This window comes from Caretta caretta, chromosome 4 (assembly GCF_965140235.1).
Source record: "Caretta caretta isolate rCarCar2 chromosome 4, rCarCar1.hap1, whole genome shotgun sequence".
NCBI classification, from domain to species: Eukaryota; Metazoa; Chordata; order Testudines; family Cheloniidae; genus Caretta; species Caretta caretta.
In genome coordinates, this window is record NC_134209.1 from 62,760,638 (window position 1) to 62,772,661 (window position 12,024).

Genomic DNA, 12,024 nt, shown 5'->3' on the forward strand with positions numbered 1-12,024 from the left:
CTCATGCCATGATTCTGTACGTAGCCAACATAACTCATTAAACTCTCATACAGCTTTGCAGACTTGAATCATGGGGGCACTGATCAAGGCCCCATGTCCATGGCTGTGTGAGAGAGGAAAAAGATAACCAGGGCATCAAGCCAATTCTTCACTTTAACAGACAGATCACATCTTTTACTTCCACACGGAAAGCATCTGGGGAGAGAAAGTTCCTCAGGTTTAACATCTTCTCCATCTGTGCATTAGCAGCATCGAGCCAGTCCACTGAGCATAAACATGCTTTGATTATTTTAAAAATAAAAGAGGGGCTAATTAGTGCAGTAGCTTACTGAATAAGCCTTTCACTTCTGGAAAACCTGCGTTCAGATCTTACCTGTGTAACAAGCCATATGAATTCAAACTTCTCTCTAGCGGATGTATTTATCTGGTGCACAATTTGTAGTCCCTCATCAGAAGACTCCAAAGGACTGCAATAGCAGCAGTCGAGTTTAATCAGCAGAACTATTTATTTACTTTTGCCTGGTTGTGCAACTGATTTCTGTGAACTCCAAACTCAGTTGAAGAAGAACTCAACAAGAAAGCATTAGAAATTTTCATACATCAACAAAAGCTGGATTTACAGTTCTGTTTGGAAATATGAATGACACAGTAATCAGATCCACTTTTATTAGAAAAAGTCGCAATAAAATTTCTTAGTATTCACAATCTTAACTTTTATAGCTGCAATATTTAACTAGTACATAACAGAGTCTCACATATTTACATTCTTACCCTCTCACAAAAATAGCCAGGTGGTACTACTGAATAATGTTTCCAAATATCAGCCTTAACATTTCAGCATTTCCCCCAACTGAGCCACTGTCTATGCTCTTAAGCATTTACAGTATATACTAAAGCAAAATAAAAGTTTGTGCCTCTTGATTTCAGGCAAATCCCTTTAAAGATGATAGTTCTCTGACTCCCGTATTTTTCAAGAGATATAAAGTGCATTAAAGGGGGAGATGTATGCATAATAAAATAACTGCAAAGACTTAACTAACAATTGAAATACATTTGCAATACTGTACAGAAAATAAAGCTTAGACAAATGTCTTGCTTCACAAGCCACTACTGCATTGTATAGGCAGACAATTCACAGCTAGCAAAGAATGCTTAATTAAAAATTGTCTATGCAAATACCACCACGTAATTCCTTCATGGTTTTGCGTTCGATGTTTCACATATCAAAGTGAGGTTGTTTGGATGATAGAAAATTTTCTTAATGCAGAGGTGAAGGGTTAACTTCCATTACAGCAAACATTGTAGGCTCTGCAGAAACAGATTGTAAAGCCAGCTAAGGAGGCTCACTGCAAAATACACCTTAATCATAGCAGGTCTTCAGCAAAACAAAAGATAAGTTTTGCGTGTAGGAACAACAGACCCTGCTTCAGCTTTTAGGAAGGTATGAGAAGCAGGATTATGCTCTAATTTTTAATATTTCACTATTATAATACAGTTTTCTAACTGGAAATCATTTCAGTAAGATATGCAGGTCTTTCTCTGAAACACAAAATAAAATACACCAAGGAGTTAAATATTTTAGTTTTTCCTTTTTATTTTTTTTTATTGGCATTTGCTGGTACTGGTCTGCTGGAATATACATCACAAGAGAAACCTGTGGAGCCATTGCCGGAGACCGGAATATTTTTGCTCTGCTCATGAACCACATGCTAAGTGGATGCCACATTTATTTTTTGTTTTTGTTTAAAAACTATTTTAAATAAAAATAATTATTTTCTGGAAATGGATGGAATGTATATTTTGACAAGTACAAAATCATTTTCAATGTTCACTAAATATAAGGAACATCTTGCTAAAAAAGTAACAACCCCTCCCAACCCCTGTCCCCTCTTTATATTTCTAATTATAAAATGGTACAGCCATTTCAGGTAACTAACATAAAGCAGGAAGTAAGGATGGGAGTATGTAGACATACAGAACACTGATATTTCACAACCGTAATAACCTTTTACATTCATAGCAAAGAAGTATGTTGATTTTGATGCCTTTTTAAAAATCATAAGCAACAACGTTCTTTCTTCCTTTTTTTCTGCATTCACTCCACCGAATCACAAAGAACATATTTGAGAAATACTGAGTTTTTTTCAGGTGAAAAGTTCTTTCATTGGCTTTTCAATGAAACTTCACGGCATCCTTAATGCACCTTCCGCTTTTACGTTGTTTTTTAAAATATGGACCACATTTTCAGTTGCTGAAGAACCAGTATTTTTATTGGCAACAAAAATTCCCAGTTGCTGAAGAATTAGTATTGGTTGTAATGAGTAAGTCCTTTGAAAACTCTAGCTGGCAGATTAGAAACTTGCTGCAGAGGGCGCTCCTCTCCCTAACTATCCACTTCATCAATCAATAAGTACCATCTGGTACATGAACAAATTCCAGACTAAAGTCCATCCGGTGTTCTTTTTTTCAACTGCAAAACTATCAATTAGTTCAGGCAACAATGTGCTAAAATAGAAGAACTAGTTGTGTTGGATCAACTGCTGCTATTAGAAAAAAGTTCACTAAAGTAACAGTTTTCAGAGTAACAGCCATGTTAGTCTGTATTCGCAAAAAGAAAAGGAGTACTTGTGGCACCTTAGAGACTAACCAATTTATTTGAGCATGAGCTTTCGTGAGCTGCAGCTCACTTCAAGTGAGCTGTAGCTCACGAAAGCTCATGCTCAAATAAATTGGTTAGTCTCTAAGGTGCCACAAGTACTCCTTTTCTTTTTGTAAAGTAACAGTGTCACCCTGTCCTTCCTATCTCTTATAAAATATTTCATTATTTAAATTATTACTCTAAGCAAACCAATTAAATTCTTTGACACTAATTGACCAATATATGCTTAAATTCTTTGGCTCTCTAAAATAAATTAGTCAATGCTCAGTTTTCCTTAACAATCACGGTGTTAGACTGTTGGCCTCATTAGTGTTGATATGAGTGGTTACGTTATCCTGAAACCCTCAGACAACAAGGGCACTATCTTTTACTAAGCATTTAAACTGCATTATGTTGTAGACAAAGAAGACTCCCTCATTCTTGTTTACATTGAGGTCTCTTTGCACTGCCAGAGTGGTGTAAAGCAGCCTTAGTGTGAATTAAAAATCAGGCCCTATATGTTGTACAGGCCAGATCTAGGGCTGTGGGTAAACTTCAAATCAGGGGTGCACAAATCAGGGGTGCTATACAAAGTTGGCAAAGAGCTCACATTTCCACTCTCATGAGTTTGTTGCTATTCTGGGAAGATTAGGGCTCTTGTGATGAGTTAGAGCAACCTAATGGCTGCTCTAAGTTAGGTTGGCAACATCTGCCTGGGCAAAAAATGCAGCTGAGGATTGGTGTTATCCTGGCCTTGCCACCGTCCCTCTGCAACACAGAAAGCAGAGAGAGGGGTGGGCTAAGAGCTGCTATATCGTCTGTGTGACTCTGGAAGATCACTCTTACACTGGAGTGATTCACTGTGGGCAGGTTAAGGTACTGTAGGGCCAAAATACACTTGGGGTATGGTGCAAAGTGGATGCATCACACCAGTAAATCTGGTGCTAAAATATCAGTTTGTAAAGTCAGATCAACTTGGATACAACATATATTCATGATGACATGGCATCCTTATTGTATTGCTATCAGATTTGCAACCTTCTCTTTTTTAGACATCTGCAGAAACATCCCTATCAGGGGAACAAACCCATTACTAATAAAAGAGAAATAAAAATCAGTAAGTGATCATTTGCCAGTGCCGACCTTTATATGCCCAGACCACATGGTCATATCCTTATTGCTCATTCTGACCTATTTGCTTAGCCCGAAACTTTCCTAGGGACAGTTACTGGTTAGGAACAAGCCACCTATAAATAAAATCTCAGCAATTCATAGCTGCTCAGCTGAAATGCATTTGCCTGGGCTGTACATAACATGCATTGTCATTGCAACACTGACCAATCGTCAAGACCAGGATTTGCATCCTGTGTTATAGAAAAGCTTGTGCTCTGATCATTGCCTTTTAATCACAAATTTTCCTGGCAGAAGTAATGCAACGTACATTAAACAGAGAAAATTCATAGGGTTGCGTGTCTGAAAAGCTATACGAACAAATTACTGCACTCTAACGTTTCTACACTGAACAGAAACTGCAAATAAAATCCATATTCTGGAAAATCAGTAGTTGAGGTTTGCTAATTAAGGCCACATGCAGGTGTAAAGCAGTCTGCAAATGCTTCTCAGGGCAAGTCAGATCTGTTTGAATAATTGAAGAATTCATAATTAGACAAGATGGTTTTGATTCAGAAGAGGAGGAGGGTGAATAAAACAACAGAAACCCGAGATGGGCCTAAACCAAATCTTGGTTCCTGACACACACAAACTTTGGGATAGTTCAAATTCCAGTCTGGATCTCAAGTCTGTTACTTGGGCCTACCTCTAGCAGAAATGAGAATATATCACTAACTATTCATATAGCAAGTGACAAGTTTCTATTAAAATACTAACCTCTTACAACTGCTTCCTGTGGGCTGGATCCACAGCTCACTGAAGTCCGTGGAAAACCTCCTATGGAGATCCTAGGTCCACTTCCTAATAACACTATCACCTTGGTGATAGGAACCAAGCCCTCCTCCTTGCTTGCCCCACATACGAATTCAGTAGTTTTCAATTAAACTATTAAACAATTTAAAAGCTATTAAATTAGCTTTTTTGTGTCACTATCTCTAACTCAAAAACTGACTAAATGTCTATCTCCCTCTGTTTTCATTACAATTAATTCTTAAAAATCGTATCATTCTGTCTGTGCACATACACATGAGAATTCAATACAGTAGAGACCAGGAAGATGAATATCAATTTATTCTGTCTACAAATTATTGACCTATGATCATCCCAGTCCCTCCCCGCCACGTTCTAAAACTACTGTAAATCAGAAAAAAAGTAATATTTCATGCCAATTTTTCAGCCCCTTGCAGAATGGGTGAGTCAGGAAAAATTGATGCACAGCTGGCACATGCCCCATATTTGTGTTCACAAACTAGCATTAGCATGTGTAAATTGGGTAACCCGTGAGTGCATATTTTTTCCCCAAGTGCAGGGTTTTGTCCATGCACGTTTTATATGGTTCATGCACTCAACTGGTCTTTTGGAATGTAGCTTAATTAAACCCACAAAAACCATGAGAAATTCACAGTGTGGGCTCTGTCTGCCCAAATTCACATCTTCAACGGAAGAGTCTTCAGCTTTCCTAAGTTACACAGCTGCAGCACCTGCTGCTTATCCAAAGGACAAACTACCCCTCAGTAATAATCTCTGCATTACATGGCTGCCCAAGCTTGGCCCTTCCCCAGACGTGAAGTCACAGTCTCTGATCAGCTCGATGGCTTTTGGGAATGGTGCTGCAGAATACTGAACAAGCTCAGCAACTGTAAGACATTTTAAAGGGTTGCGTTGAAGGTATTCTTTGGTATGAAACTCATCCAGGGGGAAGCCGAAGATTTCTCACCATTCACCCACATTGTGAATGGGAAATCAGAGGAACACTCACGTGGATGAAAAGAACAGCAAGAGAGGGGAGAAGCAAGAGGATTCTCTTCCCAAAATAGGGATTTTCTTTACTTTGGCTTGGTCTACACCTAAAATTTGCGTTGACCTAGATATGCTGCTCAGCAGTGTGAACAGTTCATGCTCCTGAGAGATGCAGGTAAGCTGACCTAAGTCTCAGCGTAGACAGCACTAGGTCAGTGGAAGAATTATTTCGTCGACCTAGCTACCGCCTCTCGGGGAGGTGAATTAACTACAGTAATGGAAGAACCCTTTCTATTGCTGTAGTGAGTGTCTACACTACAGCTCAACAGTGATACAGTTGCAACGCTGCAGCTGTAGCATTTCTATTGTAGACACCTTTAAAGCATTGATCTGTCTCCCCAGCCAGTGACACTGTGCAGGAAGTTACTCTAGTCCTAGGAGTAGCTAGTAAATCCCATGGGCTTTGCAGCACCAGCAGGTATGGCAGTGGTGAAGAGAAACAGACAGTAGATTGAGCGTTACAATCTGAGGGAGGAGGATTATTTCCATGAACACTCCACTTCCTTAGGGCAGACTGACTTGTTTTCTGGATAGGAGGTAGGCTGGCTGTACAGTCAGCATCTGAGGCCCAGAAGTCAATGGATATTCAGTGCTGGAGTGAGCCTTTAATACTGAACCCCAATATTAAACATAACAGTATGCAGGAATTACAGGGAGGTCCAAGCAGGGGGTAATCTTGCATAATATTCCCTAATCTTTCAAATTCTTACATACATGCTTAATTTTACTCATGTGCGTAGCCTCATTGAAGTCAATGGGCTATTCCCATGAGTAAAGTTAATTATCCCTATAAATATTTGTAGGATTGCGGCCTATATGTATTACAGTATACCTCCGCACAGAACGATGAGTTATACAGAGTCAATCTTAACACTAACTTCAATGATTTTGTGGGTTTAATAAAGCAATGTAATAATTTTTCAGCCTAAGATTCTCAAGGTGCTTGACAAATTTTAAATACAAAGAACACTTTATCAATCAGGTCCTGATTTAGGAAAGCATCCCCATTCACGACATGGACTTAGCTTTAAACAAACCAAATCAAGGGGATTTGAATACATTCCTAAACTTCAACATGTGCTTAAGTGCTTTCTTGAATAGGGAAGAATTTAAGCATATGCTTAAAGGCCGACCTGAACTGTGGCCCCAATGAAGTGTAACTGCTCTGGCAGGCTTAGAACAGTGCACAGAACAACAGCAGGTGGAATTGGGGAATTAAAAACTGCAATTTGGCCAGGACACTACAATACTTGTGAAAATGACCAGAAGGAGGCCAGGCTTCAGTTTTATATCTGACCAGAAAGACGGCACATCCTTGAGCATAGCTACTTCTAACGCTATTGCTGGGTCAGTGATTTAGCACTGACTAAAAGGTTAATTTCCTGCTCCAGTGTGGGTTTTCTTTCATCTCTCACTGAAGTACTGACCTCACCTGCCTTACTGTTGGGAACATCCCAATATCAGATGGCTAGAGATAACTGGTAATGCTCACCCTTGATATTAGTTTAACAAAAGTTTTGTAATACAATAAATGCTTTGAGACAGCTCCACTGCAATCCACGCTCTGGTGTTAAGGATGATTCTAATTGTTCTGTCTATTTGTAGTCTGCAAATATTTTGATGTTAAAGGGTCACAGTCAACTTAAACATCATGTTTCTTTCTGAACATTTTTTAACTTATTCTTGATCCAAGTAACACCTTAGACGACTATAACTGGGAGAGATTAGTGAATTTTTTCTCTCTCTACTTCATCAGCTTGTTTTCTTTGTGTATTGAGAGCTCTTTGTGTATAATCAGTTTCCTTATTTCCCCTGAATAGCCAATTTAGGTGAATTTCATCCCTGTGCAGAAGGCCTATGCATCAGTTACATTCCATTTCAGCATTATTTCTAGAGCTTAAGTGGGGGTTATGTGCTGCCTTGTGCCCAGGGATAGTACTGCACTCTCAGTCAGTCACATTCCCCTGAGGTTAGTGTTGATCTTTCACAGAGAAACAGCGAACAGAAAAAGTTCAAAAAATCTGATTATAAAACCACAAATATGGTGGCAATGGTGACCCAAAGCAGCTGAAGAGTCCGACGCAATCTTTAGCTTGCTTTTCAAACTGACTAGATTTCCAATTGACTATGTCCCTTTAGTAAAACAAAAAGATATATTTTAAAAACTGTAACGGTGTGTGCACCGGCCACACTTTTGAATTGTTATTAGCTTGAGTTATTTTGCCGAAAGCTCCTAGTTCACTTGTGTGGACTAAGAATACTCAAAATTTCATCTACAAAAGGAATTGTTTGAGTCATAACTGGACAAAAAGAGTCCAGCAAACTCTCTCTCTCCCTCCTCTCAGCCCCATCCTATAATTTAAGAAAGAATCAACCAGCTTTTAAAAAAAATATTGTGAAACAAATTTCTCCTAGTGTAAGACCTCATGTGCCATGTTTCAACAGGGAGTAAACTTTTATAGTTAAAGTATAAATGCCTGAAAAGAGGAGATTAAAATGGCAATGCTGAAAGAACATAGTGGCATTTTGAGATTCTGCTATAATACAAATAAGTGAAAATAATTTTCCTTTCTTTGCAATTTGTATCTGAGCTGTGTGCTGTTGATTCTACTGACCTGCCCAAGAGGGGGTAATGTGATTTAAATCTTTTGACTGTCAAAAGAAAATGTTCCCTCTCTTAGAAACAACAAGCTGAAAGACCTCCTTTGCACTTGACTATTTTGATTGAATCATAAAATTGCCACCTGAATAATTAGCAATAAGTAGCACCTTTCTGTAAGTTATAGTTAAAGACAGGCTAGTAATAGTTAAAGACTTCGGTTTTGGCATTCATATGACGACTTAATTTTTAATGTATCGGCCAGAAAAAAAACCTGAATTCTTCCATTGACATTTTTTTCAGGTTCAAATATACCAGTAATTCATCTCACTCATTGTATTGCCACATTCAGAGGTCTCTAGAAAGCAGTGAACTGAAGATTCACCTAATCCTTGTGTTTGCTAACAATGATGTGCAAAAATTGCACTTAAAAATATGAAGGTAAACAATTTGTCCAGCTGCTCTTGGGTTTAACTATTTATTTTGGAAATTGACATTGTAGTCCTCTTTGCAGTTCAGACCTTTTCTAAAATTATTTCCATCAGCCACAAATACCCACATGAAGATTACCAAGCGCTCTCTTGAAACTGCTCACTCATTGGTCTGCTAATTTTTGTTTTTAAATTTAAGGAAGTACCTGATTTTAAACTAGATCTTGTTTTCCAGCTACTGAATAAGGAAGTCACAAGGAAGGCCATTAATACCAGAGGCTGTTAATGGCAGAAAATATAGCAAGGACAGGAAGAAGTTTAGTGCCATTGATTTTTCTCTCTTACACGTTATTGTCTGTGCATGTAATCGAGCTCTGTAAGTGGAAGCCAACATAATGCAGTTTCAAACAACAAGACATCAATGTCAATTCATTGAGGGCTTCAACTCACATGGGTAAAGGCTTCTTGAAGATATAATCTCCAAGACTCACTTTAAAGGTTTTAAAATCTTAAAGAAAATAGGCTTCATATTAATACAGAGTGCTGAAGCACTGTTTCTTTTCAAAGCCATGCATACTTCATGCAGAAATGTCAAGGCAATAATAAATCCTGGAGACAGATCATGAAATGATCAAAGAAGAGGAATTCAAACTTTCAGACTGAACTCTTGGAAAAGCTGGGGTCAGTCAGTGAAAAAAAAACAGTATCCATCAATATTCAACTATAAATAAACATCATCTTCTTTTAAAAAAAAAACAATGAACAAGAGTAGAAAACACTCAAGCTGTCATTTCAGTTGTACACTTACGAGCCACTGAAGAGGTACAGGATTGCTTTTAAGCATGTGGGAAAACAATAAGCTTTCATCTTCCACGTGAACAAAATAGACACATGTAGATGATAAAACTGCATCCAGGTAGACACAGCTGTTGCTATTGCTTTTTCGTGATCATCTCAGAATGGAGTACACTGGATTGATAGTGTTCTAGAGGGTGTGTGTGTGTGAGAGTGTGTGAGAGTGTGAGTGTGTGTGAGAGTGTGTGTGTGCAACTGGTCCAAATTCTAGAAAGCTTACTCTGTCCCTGCCCCTCATGCCTACCCTTTAGTTTAGTAGGGTTTTCTGCTTGTTCTTCAGGATTTCACCTCTTCGCAGTCTTGGTCAGTAGAAAGCTCCACATCAGACAGTCCCACCTCCATCGCCATAATCAATGATATATCAGAATCACTGCTGATTGCTGGCTCATGTTCACCTGGAAGAAGACAAGAAAAGGGACTAATGTTCAAGTCTTTATTTCAGTTTACACAGATATTTAAATCCAGAGATAAGCCCACAATCTAGATCCAAGCTTTCCCAGTGTTTGGATCCTGGAGTCTCATTCTATTCAATCTCTAAGATATTTTAAAAATCAACAAACTCCGGCCAAGAGTGAAGTACGGCTAAAAAGGGCCTTGATCACAAAAACTTCTGCCGGACTCTTCCACTTCTGAAAAGGTTCCTGTAGAGCTGCTAGTCTCCATGACCTTCTTGCTATTCTACTGACACTTCCTCCCAATATATATCCGCTACCCCCATTTCTCTCCTGCTCAGTCTTCCAGGTGTACTCTGGCAGCTCCAGACCCATCAGTCCCAGGGTTTCTACCTTAACTCACCTTGATCCCAACTAAATTTAGAAGCAGATCAATTAACCTTCACCTGATCACCTTATGCTGTATGTTTAGGAAGTTCACCACTTTTTTGGTATGATCCTGCAGCTCTTACTGTATGTGTATTACAACACTGATGAAGCCAATGGGAGATCTGCACACCAAAAGACTGCAGGATCAAGCTAATATTATTTTGAGGACAAATAAGAAAACCATCATGTCCTGGTCTTGGGGGGAAAAGAGGGAGGGGAGACTTCCAGAGGCAAAAGGTCACTTGGGTGGCCAACGCCAATCAACAGTATGGATCTTTTGCAAGAAGGCTGCTGTTTCATAATTGTCATTGTAAACAAACAGATTTGACAGTGTTTCACTGTTACGATACAGTGTAGTTAAAGTTGTGGTAGTTCTTCCTTTCTAAACTTCATTTCTAGAGCTGATGACTGAACCACAGAATCTGAGCTAGACTGAAATTTAAAACAAAAAGTCTAAAGGTGGATGTGAGATTGTCATGAGGTCATGAAATGATACCTCAATCAAAAGCAAAAAGTACAGTATGATTTACCCTAAAGTAAATGAGTACGATCTTTTTTCATCCTCCTCCCAACAACTGCAAGATTCTAACTGTGATTATTAAAGAAAAGGTATGTCTATTGTTGTTTGTACTACTATCAGACTTGATATTTTGGCAAGAAAAATTAAGAACAGCTGGGTTAGTGCACAGTCAAACAGTTACTGAGTGCCATTTCCTCCCTGCAACTTTTCACTTTCAATTTTTATACACTTTGTAATTGTAAAACAAATAATCCGACACACAAGTATATCTGTCCGTATAAACTCACCTCCATCAATACCGTATCACGGTAGCCAAAAGTTTAAGACCATTGCCTTGGCTATAAATATTACCACTGGAGGGAAAAGGAGTACTTACTGAATGAATAATCTAGGATGCAAACATTAATGGACTTTAATTACATTAGATTGTTGGATTATTTGTTAGATCAGTGAAAAAGTATAAATGTTTATTTCACTGAGACCTCAAACATCATCTTTATTAATAAAAACTGCCTATGCCTGAAAGAAACTTTCCAGACTACCGGTATATTAATGTATGTTTCATAGTTTAGGATTTTTAAAAAATAAAATGATAATCAAAACAAACTGACATAATATGTTACATTTTACATTTCACTGACAATATATTCCATTGTTCATATGGTTGAATCACATTAAAAGTCAGCTGGAGGATTTTCAAGACAAAAGTAATTTTAACCTGAACTAGATGTGAGGTAGAGATGAACTAGTTGATTTACACCACCCTATACACAGGTATTCTGAACAACCATGCTGACCCTTCCATACAGATGTTACATCATCATCTAATAAGTACTTCTAGTGCCGTTTTTTCCAGGGAGAGATGGCAAGACCGTGGCAGTGTCCAGAGCAGGAAGACAGAGCAGTGATGATGATAGCACTATGACTCACCTACAGACTTCCTAACATCCCCATGTTCAGAGGTGCGAGAAATCTTTTCAAACCTGTTCACTTCTATTCGGTAATAAAAGGCTTATTTTCCTTTGGCAAAAAAAAAATCACAGTAGGAATTATGAAATACACTGGGTAAAATTAATCTTTGTTTAAAAAACAATAAGCTGCTGCCCAAGTACAGTCATTTTACAATGACCTTCCTTGCTACAGAAATAGAATCCAATCAGACTCATGACGCAAGGGGTCATAACAATTAA

General features: G+C 38.4%; 1 protein-coding gene across 2 annotated transcripts in view; it reads right to left on the reverse strand.

The window, feature by feature from the left end:
- Positions 1-652: 652 nt before the first annotated feature.
- Positions 653-12,024, reverse strand: part of RNF150 (ring finger protein 150) — a 202,282-nt gene continuing 190,910 nt past the window's right edge. The window contains exons 7-8 of one of the 2 annotated variants that reach the window (XM_048847065.2): positions 9,738-9,888; positions 653-1,539 (exon numbers count right to left, since the gene is read on the reverse strand). In XM_048847065.2, coding sequence (XP_048703022.1) covers positions 9,770-9,888 — 119 coding nt within the window. In that variant the 3' untranslated portion in view covers positions 653-1,539; positions 9,738-9,769. Of the gene's footprint in view, positions 1,540-8,899; positions 9,889-12,024 lie in introns of those variants that run through there. The other variant, XM_075127702.1, reaches the window with a different exon arrangement.